The 24,842-nt window shown below is 38.6% G+C and overlaps 1 protein-coding gene across 1 annotated transcript; it reads right to left on the bottom strand.

The window, feature by feature from the left end:
* Window positions 1-14,269: 14,269 nt before the first annotated feature.
* GLK2 (GOLDEN2-like 2) lies at window positions 14,270-16,619 on the bottom strand. The gene is made up of 3 exons (XM_089613774.1): window positions 15,774-16,619; window positions 15,423-15,644; window positions 14,270-15,192 (listed from the first exon to the last, which is right to left on the bottom strand). The coding sequence occupies exons 1-3, from the start codon at window positions 16,239-16,241 to the stop codon at window positions 14,953-14,955; spliced, it is 930 nt and encodes a 309-aa protein (XP_089469900.1). The 5' UTR covers window positions 16,242-16,619; the 3' UTR covers window positions 14,270-14,952.
* Window positions 16,620-24,842: the final 8,223 nt, after the last annotated feature.

The raw sequence follows: 24,842 nt of genomic DNA, 5'->3' as shown, positions 1-24,842 counted from the left end.
TTCACAAGATAGTGCTCTCTCTCTCTCAAAACCACTATGACCGTTACCTATATATGAGTCTCTTTTATTAATAAAAGTTGTTCAATTAAATTAATCTAATTTTCCTTCAGAAGAGACGATGGGTTTAAGAGAAAGACTAGAGTTCTTAACATTCGAAGGTTACCGTCGTAGCGGATCCTCCCGTCACGAGATCTCAACCCCGGGTAGTATAAGCATATTGTATGGTTAATTAAAGTAGTTGGCAAGTGTGGTAAAAATGAGATGAGAAGGACTAGTACATAGAACTGATTGAATAATTGAGAGCGATGGTATTGAGCAAAATACACAATCTGCATTGTACATGGTCGACATAGAGTGGACGAAAGAGAAAGCATAAACATATAAATATAAGGCGGTGATTATTAAGGTTGATAATGATTAGGTGCGGGAGGGAGAGTTGGAGTGGGCTTCGACGTATTTGTCGTACTCCTCCATCGAATCAAACTCGTATCTCTCTCCACCGCCGTCCTCTTTCTTCTCATCATCGCCCTTGTCGTTTTTGCTGCTGTTGGTGTCGTCGTCGTACTGCTTCTCGTCGTTGTCGTTTTTGGTGGTGGTGCTGACGTCATCAAAGAACGTGTCTCCCTCACCACTGGCAGTAGTAGTAGTGGTGTGAGTGCCGTAGAGTCCGTAGCCGGATTCCTCATCGCCGGCGACGGAAACACGGCGAGTGAGTTTGTTGAACATCAGGCCTCCGCTCACTTGAGGCACCGCAGTTGAGGATAACGCAATAGCCGACACCACCACCAACGCCACCACGTAGGAGTGGTGGAGAGAGAAAGAGAATGATAATTTACCCATTTTTTTTTATTTTCTAATATTTGCACTCTGTGTCTCCCCTTGCGTTGTGTTGTGTACCTTTTTATACACAAACACAACCTTTTTTATTATTATTATTATTTTTTTTAAAAAAATTAAACATTTTCTTATAATGAATCAACTTTAGGAAAAGTATAGATGTTTTTCGTATTAGGAAGAGTTGCGGGGATTCAGGAGCGTTAATGATGGAATTGAGCCCTGCTTTCATTAACTAAACAAATCACATTTCTTCTTTGCTTTGCTTTTTCTTAATAAGTTTTGGCATTACAAACAAAAATGAGATAATTAAAGCTGGAGATTTATGGTGTTGTTCTCCTATTAGCAAATAATATGATCTTCTTCTGCAAAATGCAAACGGGGGTAGATGGTTCCAACATGTCATCATTAATTCCACATGTTTGGACTCTCAGTGTATTTATTACGTATGCTTTTGGACCACAAAACTTGCGCCTTGTAAATATCTTACGTTTACATCACTCTTGTTGTAACATTTTATTGTAGTACAATACCGACACCCAATCTTTTTCGAGCAAAAAAATCAACTCAAGTTTACTGTTTTACTACCAGAACAATATTATATCTATATAATGTCCTTTGTTATATAATTGTAAATCCATGATGGTGGCTTAAAAGTGAAGTTACGATAATATGCGCGATCCGCGGGGAACATCAACAATTCTTTACTTTACATCCCGAAAATTTTGGAGAAAAAGAGAATGGGTTGGGCCTATAATTATGACTACCTCAACGGCTTGGCCCATATAACCTTAATGAAATGAAGATCTCTAAATAGACCAACTACCGCTTGGGCCTATCACATTCAAGGTGGATTAGATTTTTTCGGGACAAAACCGCACGCGTCGCTGTGCCACGTCATTTTGATATGTTGCATTACGATAGTTCCATGAAACCGTGGTCCCATCACAAAACTAAGTCATACATGTGGCTTTCAATAATAATATAATAATAATAATAAAATATAAATCATATATGTTTCTTTGTTTAGATATTGTTAATCGCGTTTTTGAGTTTACACTATAACCCCTCCGTGGTTCGATCTAGGGCCGGACTTTATGATCGCATGTAGGTTTGTTGTGGTGAAATTCTTCTCTTCTTGTCGTTTTTTGTCCCCTCGTCGATGATTCTCATTCGTGCTTCTCGCTTTTATCATGCTTATCATTCTCGTCACGTTCTTCATGTTCTTCGAATCTTCGAGTTACCGGGTCTTGAGATCTTCCACGTTTTTCGTGTTTATCGTGTTCTTCGTCGAGTTTTTTAGTCCTTGCTTCTTTGAGTCTTCAACCCTTTGAATCTCTCTCCATAGCCTTACCTTCAACCTGTGAAACCTCTTCCGAATCTTCATCTTCAACTTTTAATCTCCTTTGATTCCTCGCCTTCAATACATGAAACCTCTTCCGAATCTTTGTTTTCAACCTTTAATCCCTCTTGAATACTCACCTTCAACCCTTTGATCTCCTCTCCGAGTCTTCACGTCATTGTGTTCTTCTCGTTCCTCGTCGCTCTTGGATCTTCAAGTCCTACATGTTCTTCGTCGGGTCTTCAAATCCTTGCACCTTCACCTAAGCACAAGGAAACGTGAATCTAGAGGGACACATCCCTTGGCGCACGCTCCGACGCTCAACATTAATCATGTTGTATTGTGTTCTTGGCGAACGATTTGTACTCGTCTCTATGTTTTCTAGAGAGAGAAAGTCACGGTGTGATTTTTGTAGAGTTTTGACAAGTTGAGAGAACTTTTTTTTTGGATGGGAGTGGGATGTATTTATAGGGGTTTGAGACTTGCCTTGGTTATGGGTTTGAGGAAAGAGGGGTTGGAGGAAAAAATTTCCTTGTGGCAGGGGGTTGACGACGACATCTCACTTGGAGGGTCTAGTTGGCAGCAACAAGGGGGCTCAGAGAAAGTTTTGAAGTTGGTGGCTCCAATGGCTAGGAGTTGGCGGCAAAATGGTATTGACGACAACTTGGAGTTCGCGACATGGAGGGTTTGGCGGCGCCATCGGGTTGGAGGCAAAGCTCATTTGGTGGTCAAAATGATTTGAAGTCAAGACTTGTTTTGTAGCCAAAATGGGTTGGAGGCAACGCTCATTTGGGGGCCAAAATAAATTGAAGGCAAAGCTCATTTGGTGCCCAAAATGAGTTGAAGGCAAAACTCATTTGATGGGCAAAATGGGTTGAAGGCACGGCTCATTTGGTGGCCAAAATGAGTTGAATGCAAATCTTGTTTGTGGCCAAAATGAGTTGAAGGGAAAGCTTGTTTGTGGCCAAAATGAGTTAACGGCAAAGCTCCGGTTGAAGGCAAGCGCCATGTTGAAAGCAAGACCCGGGTTGAAAGCAAACGTCAGGTCGAAGGCAAGATCCGGTTTGAAGGCAAGCATCATGTTGAAAGAAAAATGTCAGGTTGAAGGCAATTGGAATTGATCTAGGGTTTAAGAAAAAGTTTAATGCTTCGGTAAGCGGCATAATTTTAAAAAATTTCTTTTAACTAGTAAAACGTTTTTACTAACCTAGACAAAGAGCAAGTACACGTAAATAAAAACTATTATGAGCATTAAAGATTACTAACCTTTTTAGAAGCTTGAACGTTGAGAAACTTTTGGAAAGTTGCAACGTTCGTCTCCCTCGCAGCACGCCTCTCTTATTTCCTCGTTAACTCGAGCAACCACGAAAGTTTCTATCACTATAATCACTCGAGAAAATTAGGAATTAGTGTGTGGGCACTTTTAAACACTATGACTTAAGAACAAGTCTCAAAGTCGAAGAGCTAAACTCGCTAGGTCAAATGAGGACCTAGGTGCCAAAACAAAAACGAAAAGAACTTAGAGAGAGAGAGGGAGAGAGGGGCGGCCAAGAGGTTCTAGAGAGAGAAGCTCTCAATCTCTAAAACTTTGGAATGAATCAAATGAGAAGAATAAGGCCCCGATTTATAGGAGAGACTTTACCTTCAATAAGGTAGTCTTCTCTTCTATAGAATATCACATATTCATGAGGAAATATTCCTTATTTCCTTTTCTCATTTGGGCGTGTGAGCCTTGGCTTCTAGAAGCAAATTTGTTTCCTATTTTGCTTGCCTTGGCCGCCCATGTCATTTCCTCCTAGAGGAAATTTGTTTCCTCTTTTTCTTTTGGCAAGTATTTTCATACATTAATGCACAAAATAAACTCTCTTTCACACTAAGGGCTGCACGAAATTTAGTCTCCCATTACCTTGGGTTGGACGGCCAAAAGGCTTCTAGAAAGCCTTTCAAGATTTTTCTTTACTTGTTCATGACAACATAAGAAAAGCCCATTAAGAATTTTCAAGTAAAATTCTATGAAATGCAATTAATTCACAAGGCCTAATGAACACATCATGGCCGAGTGTTTATGTCATCTATATGACCATGTAAAAAAAAAATTATTGACATTCGTTTCATGCCATGTCCAAAAAGATAAAATTACCCTTTCGACAATTTTCGTAAAACTTGTCTCGTTCTTGTTTTGACTTAGCTTATAGTTTAACTATTCCTACTCGATGTGATTTGTGACAGTGACCTCATGGATCCAAATGAACAAAGCTTGAGCTAAACACTTGGACTCAAAAGTTCACAAACCTTTTCCAAGTTTAGCTTAATGTCAACTGACTCCACTAAAGAGTTGACACTGAGAATCTCTCGGTTCAATAAATTTATTTTCTACTCAAGAATTCAACCAAATTATGATGAGCGGATCCACTGAATATTATCTATGTTTACCCTTCATGAATATCATCAGCTAGTCGGGATTTACGAAATTACCATTTTACCCTTCTAGCTGTTATTTCCTCAACTCCTTTGTCGCTTGTGAATAAGTCAGAAACAATGTATTGACGAGGAGCTAACAAGTCACATTGTTTCATCCAAAAGAGTTAAGTCTCAATTTGGACACTGGCCAGTTCATTTATTCACATTCCAAGGAACAAAGCATGAGGTGATATACATTGCATTTCAGCAATCTTGTACATGAATTCCATATCTATGAGAACTTCACAAAGTTACTCATGACATTCTCACAACTTAGTACTTCACCAATAAGCCCTGTTCAGAATCACATAGTGAGTCCGAACTCTGACTTTCTCAAATGAGAATACGTAAGCTGTGAAACGGCATGTCTCATTTCAGGATTAAGGTAAGCACGATGCAATTTATACGTAGTGACTTCGAGACATAAGAGGTTAAATGGTTTGTTCTTATTTTGTCTCTGGAAGTGCACTGGTCAATTCAGTACCTTCGGAAGATACCTAGAAGAACTATAGATTCTCCAACTCTCAATGCCCCATAACCAGACATCATAGATTCTCCTAACAATCGTACTGAGGTCAATAGTCCTTTGACCCTTAGATTGCGAATATATCGTTTTAAGCAAACTACGAAGAGTTTGTTTATGCAAATTTACATTTGTCTCTTCGTAAGTTGTTAAGTTTGTTTATGGACTAAAGACTAAGGTTTTATCATAAAGCTTCAAACAGACAAGGAAGAATGAATGAACGTTTCAACTTTTTATTAATGAATAAGCTATTACAAGCAAGAGTCTTCGTGAGACTTTATTACATCAAATGTACAAAATAAAGACTACAACTCTTCTTGTGGGCACCATTGACAACAAAGGCATAACCTGGGTTAAAGGCAAGCGTCAGGTTGAAGGCAACATCCAGGTTGAAGGCAAGAGTCGGGTTGAAGGCAAAACTCGAGTTAAAGGCAAGACTCGGATTGAAGGCAGCAGTCAGAGTCGACTCGAAGTTTGACCAAATGACTTTGCTTATAGGCATGGGCTTTATGCATCGGCTTGCCTTGTCGTTTTTGCTCCTAGGGTGTCATTTTTATCTTGTGAAAATGATGGCATGACATATATTAAATAAAATTCGTATTTGTTTACCAGGAATATAAATAAAACACAATTTATATCCGATCTTATTTACAAAAATACTTTCTCTCTGCGTTTTTAATGTCTTCACAACCATACATTTACTTATTTGTTTAATTTTAAATGAATTCATCCTTATATTTTGTCAATATTTGATTCTCTATTTTTGTTGGTTTTTTTTGTTTGTGCTAAGAGAAATTGCCTAATTTGCCACCTGTTGAAATCGAGCTCGTCAGCTCGCCCTTCCGCGTCGAACTCGTCAGCTCGCTCTTCCGCGTCGAGCTTGTCAGCTCGCCCTTCCGCGTCGAGCTTGCCTCGGAAGTCCTCTCCTTGGAACTCATTCCTCATGGGAAATTGTCGCATTTATTTCTCATGTTATTTCCGATGTCTCGCTCTCTGTGTATATTTATTATTCTCTTTTTCCTAGAAGTAGTTTTTACACATGTATTTATTACACTCTTTCATGTACCCACTTTATGTATAAATAGGTGATACAAATTAATATTAAATACAAGAAATATTCAAAGTCTCGGAACACTCTCTCTCTTCTCCGATTCTCTCTTTCTTTATCTTCTCTCTCTAAACTTCAACATGGTATCAGAGCAGGGAAAATCAACCATCATGAACACTACTCAGACCACGCCCACTCGGTCGCAATCTGAATCCTTCTCCCAACATATCGCGAGCCACAAACTCAATGGCCACAACTTCCTACAGTGGTCCCAATCTGTGCTCATGTTCATATCGGGACGAGATAAAGATGACTACCTCACAGGCGTGGCCACATCTCCTGTGATCGAAGATTCGACGTTCAAGAGTTGGAAGGCCGAAAACAGCATGGTGATGTCCTGGCTCATAAACTCTATGCTCCCCAAAATCGGAGAAACTTTCCTCATTTACCGAACGGCAGCAGAAATCTGGCAAGCAGCTAGAGAAATCTTCTCAAACTCAGAAGATATGTCCGAGCTGTTTGAAACTGAGAACACTCTCCACGACCTACGTCAAGGAGAGATGTCTGTTACTCAGTTCTTCAGCTCGCTCACACATCTATGGCAGAAGATCGACCTCTACGAACATCACCAGTGGACCAGCTCCGAAGACTAAAAAATCTACCGCAGGATAGTGGAGACCAAACGTGTGTTTAAACTACTATCCGGCCTCAACCAAGACCTTGATGAGGTCAGAGGTCGGATACTTAGTACAAAACCACTACCATCTCTCCGTGAAGCCTTCTCCGCGGTCAGACACGAGGAAAGTAGGAGGAAACTCATGCTGGGAGTTATCAAATCGAGCTCACTTCCGGGCTCATCCTCAGACTCGTCCGCCCTCACCACACATGGAGACGAAGTTCTTGCAGCCCGCGTCTCAAAAGAGAAACCTCGCAAACCTCGCCCCTACTGCGATCATTGCAGACGACCTGGCCACCTCCGAGAAACCTGCTGGAAACTGCATGGGAAACCACCGAGCTCGAAGTCTACCCAAGATACTAAGGATCCTAACTCAGTCAGAAACTTAGTATCCACCTCGTCCGCTGCCTCGACCTCGACCTCAGACTCCTCTCCCTTCAGCAACGACCAGCTCGCTATTCTCCAGAAGCTTCTTCAACAAGTCCAACTCAATGGAGAACACTCGGGCATTGGCCCTCTAGGTAACTCTCCTAGAGCCCTCAATGTAAGCTCAGAGAATCCCACAGAATGGATTGTCGAATCAGGTGCCACTGATCACATGACTGGTAATCGAAATCTATTCACAACTTACTCCGCTTGCAATAAAAGCATATCAGTCACCATCGCCAACGGAGCCAAAACTCAAGTCACTGGTATTGGCACCGTTGTCTTGACGAAGTCCATGAGGCTAGACTCGGTGTTCTTTGTGCCTCAACTACAATGCAATCTCTTATCTGTGCATAAGATCAACCAAGACTCTAAGTGCCGAACTATTTTTGATGGAAGTTCATGTGTGTTTCAGGAACAGGTCACGGGGAGACAGATTGGTAATGCCGAGCTGAGTACCGGACTCTATGTCATCAAGCCAGATCAGCCCGCCATGTGTCAGCTCGCCCAACATTCACCCCAGTACAAAGAGATCATGCTCAATCACCTTAGACTAGGGCATCCAAATTTCATGTATCTCAAAAGAATGTTTCCTTCTTTGTTTATCAATAAAAATATCAATTCCATTCAGTGTGACATGTGTGAGTTCGCCAAACATTCTCGAAGCTCGTATCACCCCACCTCGTACAAACCATCTCGTCCTTTTTCCACAATTCACAGTGATATATGGGGGCCCTCAAAAGTTCCCAATATCACTGGAGTTCGATGGTTCCTTCTCTTTGTTGACGACCACACTAGACTCAGTTGGATATACATGATGAAACAAAAATCCGAAACATCCAATCTATTCAAAACCTTTCACAAAATGATCCAAACACAGTTCGACACATCCATTCAAATTATCCACACTGACAATGCTCGAGATTACTTTAATTCTGAGCTCGGCGATTTCTTCAAAACACATGGCATAATTCACTCCAGCTCGTGCGTTCATACCCCGCAACAAAATGGGGTAGCCGAGCGGAAAAATCGACACATTCTCGAGGTTGCCCGAGCCATCATGTTCTCCTCAAACGTCCCATCTCATTTTTGGGGAGAAGCTGTCCTCACAACCACCTACCTCATAAACAGAATGCTATCTCGTGTCCTTGGCTATAAAATCTCATCTCAAGTCCTTCTAGAGACATACCCTCACTGTCGACTCATCTCAACCCTACCTGCGAAAGTGTTCGGCTGTTCAGTATTCACCCATTCTTATGGCCAAGGTAAACTTGAACCAAAATCGCTCAAATGCATATTCCTTGACTATTCAGCAACCCAGAAAGGCTACAAATGCTATGAACCCCGATCACAAAAATTCATAGTCTCAATGGATGTATCTTTTCATGAGTTCAGTCCTTACTTCGCCAATTCAGCTCGTAAGGGGAGAATGACGAAAATGACTTCCCAAATTGGCTCATCATAAACCCAGAATTCAGCTCGCCCCAAAATCCGACCTCACATGTTCTAGAAATTCCCAGCTCGCCTCAAAATCCGACCTCACATGTTCCAGAAATTCCTAGCTCGCCGACCTCACCTGTTCGAGAAATTCCCAGCTCGCAAGCCTCTGAACCCTTTCCATGTGAACTGAATATCACCCAGAGTCCGGTACAAGCTCGCGACCAAGATGTCTCTCCGAACCTGAACCACGAAACTATTGAACAAGGTAACATCGAATCTCCAGACTTACCCATTGCATTGAGAAAACCTCCTCGGTCGTGTGCTCAATACAGGATGGCAGATTACGTGTACTATGGGAATTTATCTACGAGCTACCAAGCCTATGTGGCGAAGTTAGATGAAGGAAAAGTGCCGAACTCCATCGAGGAAGCCCTTCAAAGTTCCGAGTGGCAAGACGCAAGTCATGCTGAGATCCAAGCCCTCGAAAAGAATGATACGTGGGATATCGTCGAGCTACAACCAGGCAAGCGAACTGTTGGATGTAGATGGCTCTTCACCATCAAACACAATCCAGATGGGACAGTGGAGAGATACAAAGCCAGACTTATCGCAAAAGGGTACACGCAGACGTATGGCATTGACTATCAAGAAACATTCGCTCCAGTTGCAAAGTTCAATACTATCAGAATCCTCCTTTCACTAGCAGCCAACTTAGATTGGCCTCTCATCCAGCTCGATGTAAAGAATGCCTTTCTAAACGGCGAACTGGAAGAGAAAGTCTACATGCAACTCCCACCAGGATTTGACAAAGATCAATGAGCCAATAAAGTTTGCAAACTCAAGAAGTCACTATATGGACTAAAACAGTCCCCTCGAGCATGGTTCGGAAAATTCATCAACGTGCTCAAACGTTGTGACTACGAGCAGAGTCAAGCAGATCCAACACTCTTCTAAAAAATCTCCACACAAGGCAAGCACACTATTCTTAGTGTGTATGTGGACGATATAGTCATCACCGGAGACGACCTGGAAGAGATCAGGAGGCTGAAGCAAACTTTGTCATCTGAGTTCGAAGTCAAGGACCTCGGCAGCCTACGATACTTCCTCGGCATGGAGGTAGCTCGCTCAGAAAAAGGCATCTCTGTTTCGCAGCGCAAGTACACGTTGGATCTCCTCAAAGAAACTGGCATGATTGGCTGCAAACCAGTTGACACTCCGATGGATGCCAATGTGAAACTTCTAGCTCGCACCAACGAGGCAGCCACCGAAAAAGAAAGATTTCAGCAGCTCGTAGGAAAACTCATCTACCTAACTCACACGAGATCAGATATTGGATTCGCAGTGAGTATGGTAAGTCGATTCATGAGTAATCCCTCATAAACTCACATGGACGCAGTCATGAGGATTCTCCAATACCTCAAATCTGCCCCAGGGACTGGTCTCTCCTTCAAGAAAAGACGAAGTCGAGGTGTCGAAGTATTCATAGATGCAGACTGGGCCGGATATGTTCCAGACAGACGATCAACATCAGGCATGTGCACATACGTCTGGGGAAATCTTGTTACCTGGAGAAGCAAGAAGCAGTCCGTTGTCTCAAGAAGTAGTGCTGAAGCCAAGCTCAGGTCCTTAGCAAGTGGAGTATGTGAAGACATCTGGCTGAAGAGAGTTCTCGACGACCTCAAGATGATCATTGAAGGTCCAATCAAGCTCTTTTACGATAATCAAGCTGCTCTCAGCATAGCCAAAAATCCAGTCCATCATGACAGAACAAAACATATCGAGATCGACCGATACTTCATCAGTGAAAAGATTGAAGAAAAAATAATCGATATGGAATACATTCCGTCAGGTCATCAGCTCGCCGACATTCTCACCAAAGCCCTTCCGCGAGCAACCTTTTCCGAGCTATGTAGCAAGCTTGACCTCCTCAACATATACAGTCAAGCTTGAGGAGGAGTGTTGAAATCGAGCTCGTCAGCTCGCCCTTCCGCGTCGAACTCGTCAGCTCGCCCTTCTGCGTCGAGCTCGTCAGCTCGCCCTTCCGCGTCGAGCTTGCCTCGGAAGTCCTCTCCTTGGAACTCATTCCTCATGGGAAATTGTCGCATTTATTTCTCATGTTATTTCCGATGTCTTGCTCTCTGTGTATATTTATTATTCTCTTTTTCCTAGAAGTAGTTTTTACACATGTATTTATTACACTCTCTCATGTACCCACCTTATGTATAAATAGGTGATACAAATTAATATTAAATACAAGAAATATTCAAAGTCTCGGAACACTCTCTCTCTTCTCCGATTCTCTCTTTCTTTATCTTCTCTCTCTAAACTTCAACACCACCAATTTCATAACATTTTCCAATTTTCCACCAAAACGCTAATTTTTCCCGAAATGCCACCTCTACGTCAACAATGTTGACATCTAATAGTGAAGGGCAAACATAGATGTCAACATTGTTGACATGGATGGTGGCATTTTGGGAAAAATTAGCATTTTGGTGGAAAGTGGGAAAATGTTACGAAATTGGTGGCAAATTAGGCAATTTCTCTTGTGCTAATTTATAAAACATAACATGCATATTAAAAATATATATTATTATAGTACTATACATGAAGAATAGAAATCATGAAAACCTAAATTAATATACTATTTTAATTATGATATGTGTGGGGCAGAGTTCGGCCCCTAAAAATAATTTGACATTGGGCCCCAAGCCCATTTGTACAAAATAATTTTCAATTATTAGACGACGAGTAATTATCGTCATTTATTAATTGATGTCGTAGATATATAAGAAATCATTTGGGCTCGGCCCAAATCTACTTACGAATTCAGAGCATCTTTGCAGGGATCATGATGAAGTCGAAGTCAGCACAAGAGATACGATCGCGCCGCGAGATCCAGATAATTTATGATTTCCACCAAGCTGAATCAAACAGGGAAGCAACGTGGCACAAAAAGAGGCAATGAAAGACGAAGTCGCTAACACGTCTCTCCAGAAGAAGCGCATCTCATCGTAGTATAAATTATCTTCTTCATAAGAGATTTGGACATTACTATCACACGCATATATCTCAGTTGTGTTTATGAGCTAGTCAGTCATATCTGAATCATCGAGATTGTCGCTTGTAATCGAGATCATAATATTAATAAATCGTTCATTTCTCCCATTTAAGTTTTGTGTTTATTATTGTAAATAATTAATATTCATTTCGATACGACGCTTTTTCGCGATTCACATATAAATAAATCGAATAAAATATACAATCCCATAAATTTTTTTCTTTGTGATTGTTGAAGCTCGGAAACGACAACAATATGGTGGTTGTTATATCATATTTTTAAGGAAAAAAGCATCACAATTAAAAATATGACACCTCCACCCACACAAAAACACACTACTACAAATTAACATATTGGGTGCGGAAGGGTATTAGGTGCGACATGTCACACCTAATAGTCGCACCTAAGCCCATATTAGGTGCGACATGTCGCACCGGATACTCATCCGGATGACTAAAAATTTCGCTAATTTTTAGTGTTATTGGTGCGACATTGTCGCACCTAATATGAAATTGTCGCACCTAATACTTTTAGGTGCGACAAATGTCGCACCCAATGAGTTTTAAATTTAACGTTGTCAGCGAATCCCTTCGAATTTTTTTTGGATATGAGATTTCATATTGGGTGCGACATTGTCGCACCCAATATGATTATTAGGTGCGACAATGTCGCACCCAATATGATTATTAGGTGCGAAAATGTTGCACCCTATAGGTTTAGGGTTTTAAACCCGACCTTTCACCTTTTTTCACACATTCACTCACTCTCTCTCTCACCGCCTCACTCTGTCTCTCTCTCTCTCAGCCAGCCCCCGCCGCCGTCCCTCCCCGCTCCGTCGCTGCCGGCCCTCCCTGGTAAGTCCCCCTCCCTCTATCTCTGTCTCACCGGCCGTCTCTCACTCTCTCTCTATCACCGTCTCACTCTGTCTCTCTCTCTCTCTCTCTCTCAGCCAGCCCCCGCCGCCCTCCCTCCCTACTCCGCCACTGCCGGCCCATCCTGGTACGTCCCCATCTCTCTCTCTGTCTCACCGGCCGTCTCTCACTCTCTCTCTCTCACCGTCTCACTCTGTCTCTCTCTCTCTCTCTCAGCCAGCCCCCGCCGCCGTCTCTCTCCGCTCCGCCGCTGCCGGCCCTCCCTGGTATGTCCCCCTCTATTTCTCTCTCCCTGTCTCATCGGGCCGTCTCTCACTCTGTCTCTCTCTCCCAGCCTGCCTCGCCGCCGCCTGGACCAGTCCACTGCCCGCCCGCCCCACCGCCGCCTGGATCAGCATCCCCGCCCCTCTATTTCTGATTTTGTAATTTTTTTTAATTAAAATAACATATTCGGTGCGACAATGTCACACCTGAAAGTGTCGCACCTAAATGTATGATTATTAGGTGCGACATGTCGCACTTAATGTCTTTTGCGACGGACTTTTAGGTGCGACTTTGTCGCACCTAATGTCGCACCTAATAAGTTATTAGGTGCGACTTCTGACGTATTTGGTGCGACAATAGTCGCACCGGATGACTATTTTTGTCCTAGTGACAATAGCTGTGCAGATTAATACAAGTTCGGTCTCTAATTCATCATTCAAAAGTTCAAGCCGAAATGTTTAACCAGACAAGCAAAAGAAGAAACAAGGCCCATGACTCGAATTGACCAACACCCATATCGACCCATGACTCTGAGGGTTGGCACCAAAGTCGACATTGTGCCTCTGGTTGTTCTCGGCCCATCTAGCCTTGAAGGCTCACTTTACAACTATATAAATACAACCAAGTCCTTATTACCAATTATCAAAGTTAGACTATTTGAACCCAACTCTATCTCTATCTCTCTCTCAAAAATCCACAACTCATCACACCCCTTTACCTCACATTTTACACCGACTAATGTCTAGCTCATAGCTCATCAGGGATTTATCGTGCCGTGTTAACTCATTTTTCATGTTTTCTCAAGGGAGGGACTTGAGATTTTGTCCTCAGCGAGAAGAGAAGACCAAATTTGATGATTTGATTACTTTTGAACGGGGAATACCCTAAATTGATTATATGAGCTCTTGAGTGTTAATCCAGAAAACGACATTTAAATATTGATAAATGTACTTTCAAGAGCTTAGCTTGAGTGCCAACACCTCCTACCTATGAGGTGACCTCTGCGAGAGGGCGAAAGTTCAATTCCCAATAAACAAATGTTCAATGTAATTGATGATGTAGAATTGAATTTTTCAAAAAAAAAAAAAAAATATTGATAAATGTAAATTATCGGATAAATTTTTGAACAATTGTGGTAACATCAACTTTTACTATGTCAATTTTAATAAATTAACAAAAAAAATAATCCTAATATTTTTTGAACAAATGATAACAAATTTCAACGCTAATAAAACATTATATATAGCAATCCATAAGATGTTATAGACATAGAAAACGCATACCATTGGACTAAAACTCATTTGAATTACAGTTTCATATCCTTATATTGGCAGTAAACGCTATGTAACGATCGAATAGAAGAGAACGAACGGTGAAATTAAAATGCAAAGCTAAGACTATAAATAAAGCTGGTATATGAAGGTCTCGTGAGTGAGTCAGTGCTCTATTATTGCTCCTGGCAAGCGCTATTACAGCTTTGATAACGGACCACCCGTGTCCGACATTGAAATTAAATGTATATATTTACAACGAAAATAAACTGAAATTGCTTGTAGAATTCCAAAAAATGGTTGGTGCTCTCAGGTTCTATATCAAATAAAAATTTGAGTGTCAACGGTTACAAATTTACATACCATATTGACAAAACCCAATTCCCCTTTAATCAATTAGCACGTCAGTACTTAATGTAAGCGTGTATTGTAATATATGGTGATTAAGGATTAATTAAGCGTAGAGGTTTGGGAAGGTTGTAAAATGGTTGTTGATGTAAGTTATTGGTAGCACGTCAGATAGATACTACATATACATAAATTGGAAATAGCACTACTCAGATTATATATGATGAGGAGTGGTAGTCTAGTACAAAAATCACGATTCCGGTGATGATATATATAGACGGATATGCGTGGGCGTTTGTAACGTAATAGTAGTAGTAGCAGTACCACCGTGGTGGGTACTGTAAGAGAAGTCGTCAAATTGATTGATTGTTGGGATGACCCGTGGGGTCACGAAGAGGAAGAAGGAGGGAGATCGGGGACGCCGTGACGTTGAAGGTGGCCCATAACGCCCTCCATACACGGCGGTTTCAGCCCCAAGGGCAGCGGCAGCCACGGCTTGGCAATCACGTCCCCGATCGCCGCGTCAATGCTCTCCTTCGACGGGAGAATGCACTGCGGCGGTGGCGGTGGTGGCAGTGGCGGAGGGTGTGGAAAGCACGGCATTCCTACCGCGTTTGGAACAACGCCCTGAAATAATACGCAATGAAAAAGAATAAAATGAGTAACTCTTGACTTTATAAATTTTTCGAGAGAGAGATTATGTAATACAGAATGAAAAAGAATAAAATGAGTAACTCATGACTTTATAAATTTTTCGAGAGAGAGATTATGTAATACAGAATGAAAAAGAATAAAATGAGTAACTCGTGACTTTATAAATTTTTCGAGAGAGAGATTATGTATGTAATAATACGTACTCGGTGAGAGTGAGGCGGGTATTGAGAGTAATGAGGGTAATGCGGAGACGTCTTGGGATGACCCCAAACGTGCAAAGGCATTTGTATTTGCATTTGCATCGTGGGGAACCCCATGGTGGGTCCCACCGCCGTCGGCTCTCTCTTGTACAACTGTCGCCTCTGGCTCCAGCTCGCCGCCTCCGCCTCCCGCGCCACCAAGTGCTTCCGATGCGATCGATACTTCTACACGCACACACAACAACACAAGCATTAATTAATATCAGCGGTCGGTTTGCTGCTGAAAACTTGAAACTTTGACTATTTTTCAAATGAATTATTTCAAAATAGCTAATGATTAGTAAGTGATTGTACTTGAAGATGACTGGCGATGTTGTGACGAGTGAGGCAATCGATTCCCATAATCTCCAAGATGCGGGACGGCACGGCCTTGTCAACCCCGAGCTGCTCCACCGCCTGAACGAATCTCCGGTGAAGCTCCGGCGTCCAATCCACCTTCACTTTCCTCTTTCCACCGCCACTGTTCTTGGACGAAGCAGTACTCGTCTTCTTTACATGATTATTATTGGTCACTCTTTTCTCTTTGTCGTCCTTCTTGCCGGCGCCGCTGCTAGTGCTGCTGCTGCTGCTGCCGCTGCTGTCGGGTTTATTCTCTGACGCGGCGGCGGAGTAGTCGGAGAGGAGGTCGGGAAGGATGTCGACGTCCAGAAACAGGTCGTCGAAGTCGATGCTGTCCAAGAAATCCGGAAACGCATCTCCGCTCTCCATTCCCATTCCAATCTCTCCTCCTTCTCTAATCACCGCTGACTGAACACCTAACATATTTTTTTTTATGAAGATCGGTCGATGTAATATTTTCTTCCTTTCTTTCTTGCAATTGGTTTGTGAATGATGATGATAACAGAATAACGTTTGAGAAGGGGAAACGGGACAAAGGTGGAGGTGTTATAATGGGGGGTTATTTATTCTTCTTCTCTTCTTCTTATTTGTATTTTTATTATTATTATTATTATTATTATTTTTTGTTATTAGCTTTTTCTGTGCAAGTCTATGGCGGATTTGATATGCACCACATCCTATATTGAGACCATTTTGTTTTTATGCCCTTGTTTTTGTTTGAGAGCGCCCAGTTTATATAAATATTTTCGTATTGGTTATTTCATATTTGTTTGTGTGGATGGCCTTTATTTCAAGGTTTAAAAAATCATGGAAAATCTCTCGTGACCTTTTATTAACTTTGTAATTGTTTTTTTTGCCTTTCATACAAAATAGACCGTGCATTATTTTAATGAGAGAGAGAGAGAGAGAGAGAGAGAGAGAGAGATTTTGAATTGGATTGAGAAATTTAATGAATATTATATACAGATATATGTTATATAGGGAAAGCAAAGATAAGAAAGGGAGAAAGGGATGGGCACGAGACCAATTGACATTTGTATTTTTGGTGATGACAGATTGATGATATGTGTGTGTGCGCCTGTTAAATTCTTTTCCACTTGATCCAATTAATTTCAACACGGGACGAATGGTCAACTACGGTGGTTTGCTTGCTATTGCTATATATGCCTTCAAATTTCAATGCAACAATAAAATCGTATTATATATAATTTGATACTCTCAACATCAACTCCTGTAAATTATTAGCTAATCATGTTACGTTTTTAATATTAATTACTACACTAGTTGCATAATTTATAAATGTATTTCATATGACTTTCACACTATGCCATGCATTTCGTGGTTCAAGTTCAAATTACTATAATGAATTACGTACAAAGTACAAACACACCCATTTTGCTTGGGTTGTTCTAGTTTTCTTCATATGGATAGACACGCGACGGGCATATCCCATTTGCTGAATTAAGATAATATATCCGATCATCAACTCGATCGCATCGTTTGAGTTCGTGTTGTAATAGTATTTTTCTACAAAATGGAAAATAAATGCATAACTAAAATCCCTTAATGAGTTGAAGTCTCATTCTATATCTCTAAATAAATACATAATTTTTATATGCTTGGGTCCTCATTTTCGTTGTTGTTGTGATATTTTCCTAAATTCCCCTCCACAACCACCACCTATTTGTTTGTTCATGTAACTTTTTTGCTCGATATTCTGATGAAACTCGACAAAAATTTGTGTTAGTATTTGATGGTTGAATAGTATAAGTAAGAAAGTTATGGTTCTTACAATATTATCAATTTATTTCAGTGCAATCATTTCATAATAATTTTTTATTTATATTTTTTAATTGTTCTTCAATTTGTCTTCACTCTTTTGTATCATTTTTTCCTACATTTTGCAAGATTTTATCATTCCAACCATAAAAACTCTTGATTTTAACTCCCCCATTCTATACCTCTCTCTCTCTCCTACGTAGAATAATTAATTAACTATTACGAAACGAATAACTTCTTATAATTTATCATCTTAGAAAATGATCGTTTTAGCTTAGAGGACACATGCGTCTCAGCCGAAACAGTTGCCACGACCACAGCCTGGGATCGTAGCGCGCGTTGAACATGGAAGCAGCTATGAATGATCAACCTCACTTGATCGGGTTAGGTTGCATGTTATGGGACACCGAAGGGCGGGTTTTGGCCTCCCTGATTACTTTCTCCAACCGAGGCCTCTTGGCTTCACATGACAATGCGCTTGCGATGCCCAAAGGTCTAAATTTAGAGTTGGGCGGAGAGACGTGTTGTCTAATCAACGTGGTTGCAGCTATGAATGATCTACCTCTTGACTTCATATGCCAATGCGCTTGCGATCCCACGACCACAGCCTGGGATCATAGCGCGCAATGAACATGGATGCAACTATGAATGATAAACCTCACTGGATCGGGTTAGGTTGCATAGTATGGGACACCGAAGGGCGGGTTTTGGCCTCCCAGATTGCTTTCTCCAACCGAGGCCTTTTGTTTTCACATGCCAATGCGCTTTCAATCCTTAAAGGTCTAAATTTGGAGTTGGGTGGAGAGACGTGATTGTCCAATCGGATTAATGCTCTACGTTGGTGGACACATGCTCTAAAAAGGAATGCCTTTGATCGGACTTAAATATGATAATTGATGAGATTGATCAGAGTTGATGCCTTGTTCAACATGTTATAGATTATTTTTAGTCCTTGAGTTTGTAATGTAGTTGCTCATAAACTTGCGAAGTACGCAAGCTTTAACTTACGGATCAGATGTGCATTGGCTGGGGATGTCCCAGCCTTTGTGTTGTATGACGTCGAATTTGACCAAGTTACTTAGTACTAACACAAATTGAACTGCACTTAGTATTAAAATATCATTAAATTATGAATTTAATAATTAATCATTGACCAAATTACCCATCCCCACATAAATTTTCCCAAATTTATGATTTCTTCAAACTCGACTTGTCCCTTTTTTTTATATATATCTTAGAAAATAACACGATCTATGCCACTTCAAGTTTTAGGATTGTAATATAGTTTACATTTTATAATGTTCCAATAAAATGACTAAATTAATATACTTGGAAGTTATAAAAAAAAATCAGCACCTATATTAACCTTAAAAATTTCAGAATAAAAATCAAATGATATCTTTTAAGACAAGTTATTGTTTGAGATTTCGCAACTTTTGTTCTTCTTCTTTTTCAAATAAATGACCTTGGAGGTATCTTAAAAACAAGAAAACAATTATCTTTAACAAAATACTAACTAGTACAAATTCTATAAACAAGTTTATATGATGTTTGTGTTCTTGGGAGGTTTTAATATATAATGATTTTGTTTTTGTGTCGTTAATCTTTGATTTGTTGAGTATCTCTCTTCTTCACCTTTTAAAAAAATTGTGTTAAAACTTTGAGTTGTTATAAAATTAAAACTTTTCCGAATGTGTTTTCCAATAGAAACTTGTTATGAACTACGATTTGTTTTTATATTTGTGATGGATTCAAAATTATGAACTGAGATTATACCACAAATATGACCTTCTCAATCATTTAGAGCAAAATCTAATAAGCCTATTTTGATTCAAAATTATAACTACCCATTTTGTGTATTTACATTTTTAACCATTTTCCCCTCTCTCTCTCTCTCTCTCTCTCTCTCGTGAGTTGCTGAATCCTCACGACGTTCACTTTTGTTCTCGCAGAACCGTTTGAAGATTTTTATTTTAATTTGAAGAATCTGAAAATTCATTTGAACATTTATTGAAATTTTATCAATTTATTGACATGAATGTCAATAAATCTTCAAAGATTTTGAGAATTTCTTTGAAGATTTATTGACAACTTTGTCAATAAGCTTTTTGAATATCAATAAATCTTCAATAAACCCATTATCTTCAAAACGAATTCCGAGAATCTTTGAAGAAATTCCCAGAAAATTTGAAGGTTTATTGGCATCCATGTCAATAAATATTCAAAAGAATTTCCAGATACTTCAAATGAAAAAAAAACTTCAAACGGTTCTATAAGAATAAAAGTGAACGACGTGAGGATTCAACAACTCAAAAAAATAAATATCAGCCACGCACGAGAGAGAGAGAGAGAGAGAGAGAGAGAGAGAGAGAGAGAGTTGTTAAAAATGTAAATACAAAATGGGTAGTTATACTTTTGGATTAAAATAGACTTATTGGATTTTTGTCAAAAATTATTGAGGATGTCATACTTGTGGAATAATCCTTTACGAATTTTCAATATAGAGTATGGAAGATTTTTTTAGATCTTAATTTTGTTTTGTATATCTATTTTTATGGAAATTTGAATTTAAGAATCTAAATGGACATATTTTATTTTTACCCATTAAAACAATTATTATTTTTAAGTAATAATGTCATTTTAATTTGGTTTATAACGAAATGTTAAGTACATTTTGCAAATCCTAAGTTTTGATTCGGCCATTTGACTAGGAAAATTTACATTAATTAAGTCACTTGAAACGTTGGAATGGTAAAATAATAAATGTGTTTCAAGATTTAAAATAAATTAGTAAATTTTGATGGTGTGATTATTAGTTCAAAATTTGCATTTCGATTCCATACTATTATTATAAGATATTATAAACTATTAACCTTTAAATTGAGGGTATGTAATTTTGAATTAGTTAATTTTTTTTTGTTAGTTGATTTGATTTATCTTCGAGTAGGAGTGATCAATTTTCCTGGATTTCTAGGGATTTTGAGTTTTGGATGTCATATAACCAATATAAAAAAATATTCATCATTAATTAATATTCACTAGCATTAAGTTCTCTTATAACACTGCAATTTCTCATATATTCGCAATTGAAATCAGAGGACTTGATGCTAATGAATATATATTAATGGTGAATATTTTTTTTTTATATTGGTTATATGATTTCCAAAACTTTAAAATCCCCGAAAATCGAGGAAAATTCACTCCTACGTGTAAAGTAGGGTTATATATTGCCGATTGTGAAGATATTAACTATTTATATAAGGATCTATTAGATAAATAATCACATTTACAGTTTGATATTACTAAATAGTCAATTTTTCGTAAATCTTAGGTAAATAGCAATATCCATGTATTTACATGTGTAAATTGACGTAAATACCCTCATTTTTTTATTTCAATGAAAGGGTAAAACAGACATGTCACGTCATCATTATGACTATTTACCTAATATTTACGAAACGTTGTTTATATAGCAATTTCAAACGTTTTAGTTGGCTAATTACCTAATTTTTTGTTTATAGAATATAGGGTTATGTGACACGTATAATATAATTAAAAGTCTTTAAAGTTAGATTATGAATTTATATAATAAAAAAATCGAGCTTGTGAACCATCAGTAGCACATACTAAATTTAAGAAATAATTAAAAAGACTACATCAATATAGTGAAAAAGTATATATATCGTCTTAGGATGTTTGCAATAATATATAATTCATCACGTCCTTAAAGGTTAACGCCATCACAAAGTACAAGAATGAAAATGAGATGCGAATGTCATAATTGTATTTCACATAACACTATTATTTTCTCCGTTATATACGGTGACATACAAATATTATTCCACATAAATATATGTATGATGTCAAGTCTTTTAAAAATCAAACCAAATGGATAATTAAGGGGCCATGGAAAGGGTTTGTGTTGTGGTGTGTAAAATTGTGATTAAATACAGCGAGAAAATGACAGGTGGGATGTCATGGTCCTGGCTTCACATTGCATAAAAAAAAAGGGGTCTTAAAACTCTGCAATTATCACATATAGTTGTTTGCTGTGGATGAATAGTTTGTTTTTTTTTTTTTTTTTTTTTTTTTTGCATATACTAATCTAACCTTCTCTCTATCAAGGTGTCATTTTCAAAACCAATTGGGTCCCCCCACGTACACACACCACTTTAAACAATCCAAAATTATTATACCCCAATGCACTTGCATGACCTTTTCAACAATAATTCAGCATATATAATTTTTCTTTTCTTCTATAACTTGAATTTCTAATAATTCCTCAACCCAAGTGTACTTGATGCTTCGGAATTAATGAATACATACGCAAAATGCTTATATATCCGAGGTAAATAATCTTGCATAATAATTCTGAATTGCTTGCGCTTAGGCTCATAATGTAATTTTGATCTTCATGAATATGTGGTTTGTTAAGATTTAAGAAGTACATGCTTTGCTTTTCAATACGACAACAACACAGAACGATACGAAGAAAGAAACCTTGTGTGTCCACTTCAGTCGGTGGAATATTACAATCATGCTGCGAACTTATTTTATATATATATATATATATATATATATATATACACACACATATTGGAGAATATATATTATAGTAGTATGTGGAGAAGAACATTTTGTCTTTCTCGGAGGTATGTTATTGAAAGATTTCTGTGGCGAGCAGTACTTTGTTACCAATGGAATACATGTGTGAATAGGTACAAATATATTGCATACGATACGTAGTTATAATTTATATTCAACAACTGTTGTATGTATCATGTAATTTTATAAAAGAATATATATATATATATATATTATCAGTTTCATTCACTACCTTTAAGTCTGAATGTTTACAGTTACACTATGTGCAACATTGTAGTTTATGCAATAAAAACATTGAATGACGTAATTTACATCAGGTTTGAATATATTTACTTTCCTAGAAGCTACTCATGACCATTTGAACTTATTTAAAGTCCATTAGTTGGTGTCATGGTTGTGCTATTGCGTTTTGCTAGTTTGGATTTGTTTTTGGACTACTCTTGTTTGGACCTTAATAAATAATTTTTGTTATGTTATACCATAATTAACTATTAAAATACCACAGATCATCGGCAAAGTTGCGCCAAAAAGCTGTTTTTAAAACCAATTGATTCGCCAGAGTATATCTTCTTGCTATGTCGTCATCTTTTTCACAAAGATGACACAATAATGGTGTGTCCTTAATGAAATGAAATGTCCCTATGCACACTTTTAAGTGTAAAATTAGCTTTTTTTTTTCCCATCATTTTAACATTGAGCATTGCTATTCAGTAGCGGTAACAGCGTATCAACAGTGTGTCCCCACACTCTGGGGTAGATCTCACTGACCTCACAAGCTAATAAACATCACCGACATTAGCGTTAATTAGTTGATACTTGATACCACTAAACATTACCCTTTAGCAATAAACTCAGAAGCCGAAGCCACAACCTAGTCTGCAGAGAATTTCTTAGTGATTTCACCTATTCTGTGGCGTTAACGTCATCGTTTGTAGAGAAATTTCATATGTGAGGAGACAATTATTTAGTATTTTTCCCAGAATACGATTTAGCTCCCATGTGCTACATGAGCCCATAACAGTTTATCAGATAAATTGATAAGTCGTGCATTTCTTGCCCACCTAGCGAAACCGGTAATTTCTTGGTCACGACCTGCTAAAGCTAAAATGTAGGAACAATTTCCACTATTGATGCAATTTTGCTTTCCAAATCCTCTTAGCCACCATATTTTCAGTTTCAAATAAATCCTTTCTCGTCGGACAGTAAGATTAGTCTTCGATCATGCCCAAGTGATTGCATCCTTGCATGGGCTCTCACAGCGGGTGAATTGTTGTGAATTAGTCGCGATTATAATCCTACAATAATCGAAAGCGGAAAAGGAATTTGAAACAATAACGAAAAATAAGACACCAACTTATACGGATTCACTAAATTGTGGCCACGCCCCGTTTTTATCGACTGATATTAGATTGATGATTATGAATACAAGAGAATGTTAAATCTCTCTAACAATGTGTTTCGTAATGCATCTCAATGTATTTTTTGTAATGCTCTCATGAGCTAAATATTAAATTTCCTATTTATACAAGTAAAAAAAGGGTAAAACATGCATCGTGTAGTCGCTACTATCCAGTAAAATCTTGGGAACCTATGGTGCCGCGTCGCTGAGCGCCTATAAAACGATGTCGCCTTAAATCTTAGAGCGACGAACTTCATTGCAACGCCTCATATAACACACGACGCTCCCATAACGCCAAGACTTCTCTTGTAATTAAGAATAATAGAGAGAATATAATTCTCGTTTTATCATAAGCAGAGAACTACTCCTATTTATACATAAGGTATGAACATAATAAATTATTATTTTACATGAAAACTAGAATAATTATACCAGATTAAAAATAAAATTACATAGGAAATATAAATGGTGCAATTTCTAAGTGTGGTGAGTACCACTAATGAACTTCTTTTCTACAACTTCAAATTAGGCCAACTCAACATATTCTTCAATATTTTTAAACCGCTTCCGCTATAAATACTTATTAAATTCTATGAAGATCCCATTCTCTCTTCTATGGCAAGAAAAGATGGTTGACCGCACCACCAAACGAAATTCTCACCTCTCAACACATCAAAAGAGGCTTGGTTGCTTTTAGCCACGGAACCGAATGGCTATTTCAAATATTAGCTTTCATTCCATCTCCAAAAATGACTCTCGTCACATTTTGAATAGAAATCATCCTTTGCCTGTGTTGGCCGCATTTCATTTCTCTCTCAGATTTTAGTAGCATATGGCGTCCCTATTATGATATTTTACAATGTTGCACACCCGAGCTTGAATAGAAGCGCAGTGTTGAAATAAAGTCTTCCTAATCCTATTAAGACCTCAAAATCTTTTAGGTCCCACTTCTTCAAGGCTATAAAGATGTTCTTTTCCAGACCCGGCCCAATAAAGAGAGTCCATATTATGGCATCAGAGGAGGTATACGTAAAATATAAAAGTCTTCTAAGATTATTAAAAAAATCAAAACGAAAAAGTCTTGGCACGTTGTTGCATGTTGATGTTGGGTTTCCTGGTCAAATATGTGTGAAACGGTCCAATATAGAGAAAATTCCATGGAAGGTAAACAACGAAGAATGATTCTAGTAACAAAAAAAATATATATATAATACAAGCTGTGTCAATTTGGAGCTGTTTCC

Source organism: Urtica dioica, chromosome 1, assembly GCF_054948205.1.
Source record: "Urtica dioica subsp. dioica isolate 48M chromosome 1, U.dioica_male_clone48M_v1_H2, whole genome shotgun sequence".
Lineage (NCBI taxonomy): Eukaryota > Viridiplantae > Streptophyta > Magnoliopsida > Rosales > Urticaceae > Urtica > Urtica dioica.
This window is presented reverse-complemented; position numbering and strand designations above follow the sequence as displayed.

Excerpts from the sequence above, each read along its gene's own strand:
- GLK2 (XM_089613774.1), bottom strand. The coding sequence starts at position 16,241 with ATGTTAGGTGTTCAGTCAGCGGTGATTAGAGAAGGAGGAGAGATTGGA. Across the intron at positions 15,645-15,773 it reads ACATCGCCAGTCATCTTCAA|AAGTATCGATCGCATCGGAA; the intron begins GTACAATCACTT and ends GTGTGCGTGTAG. Across the intron at positions 15,193-15,422 it reads ACCCGCCTCACTCTCACCGA|GGCGTTGTTCCAAACGCGGT; the intron begins GTACGTATTATT and ends GTATTATTTCAG.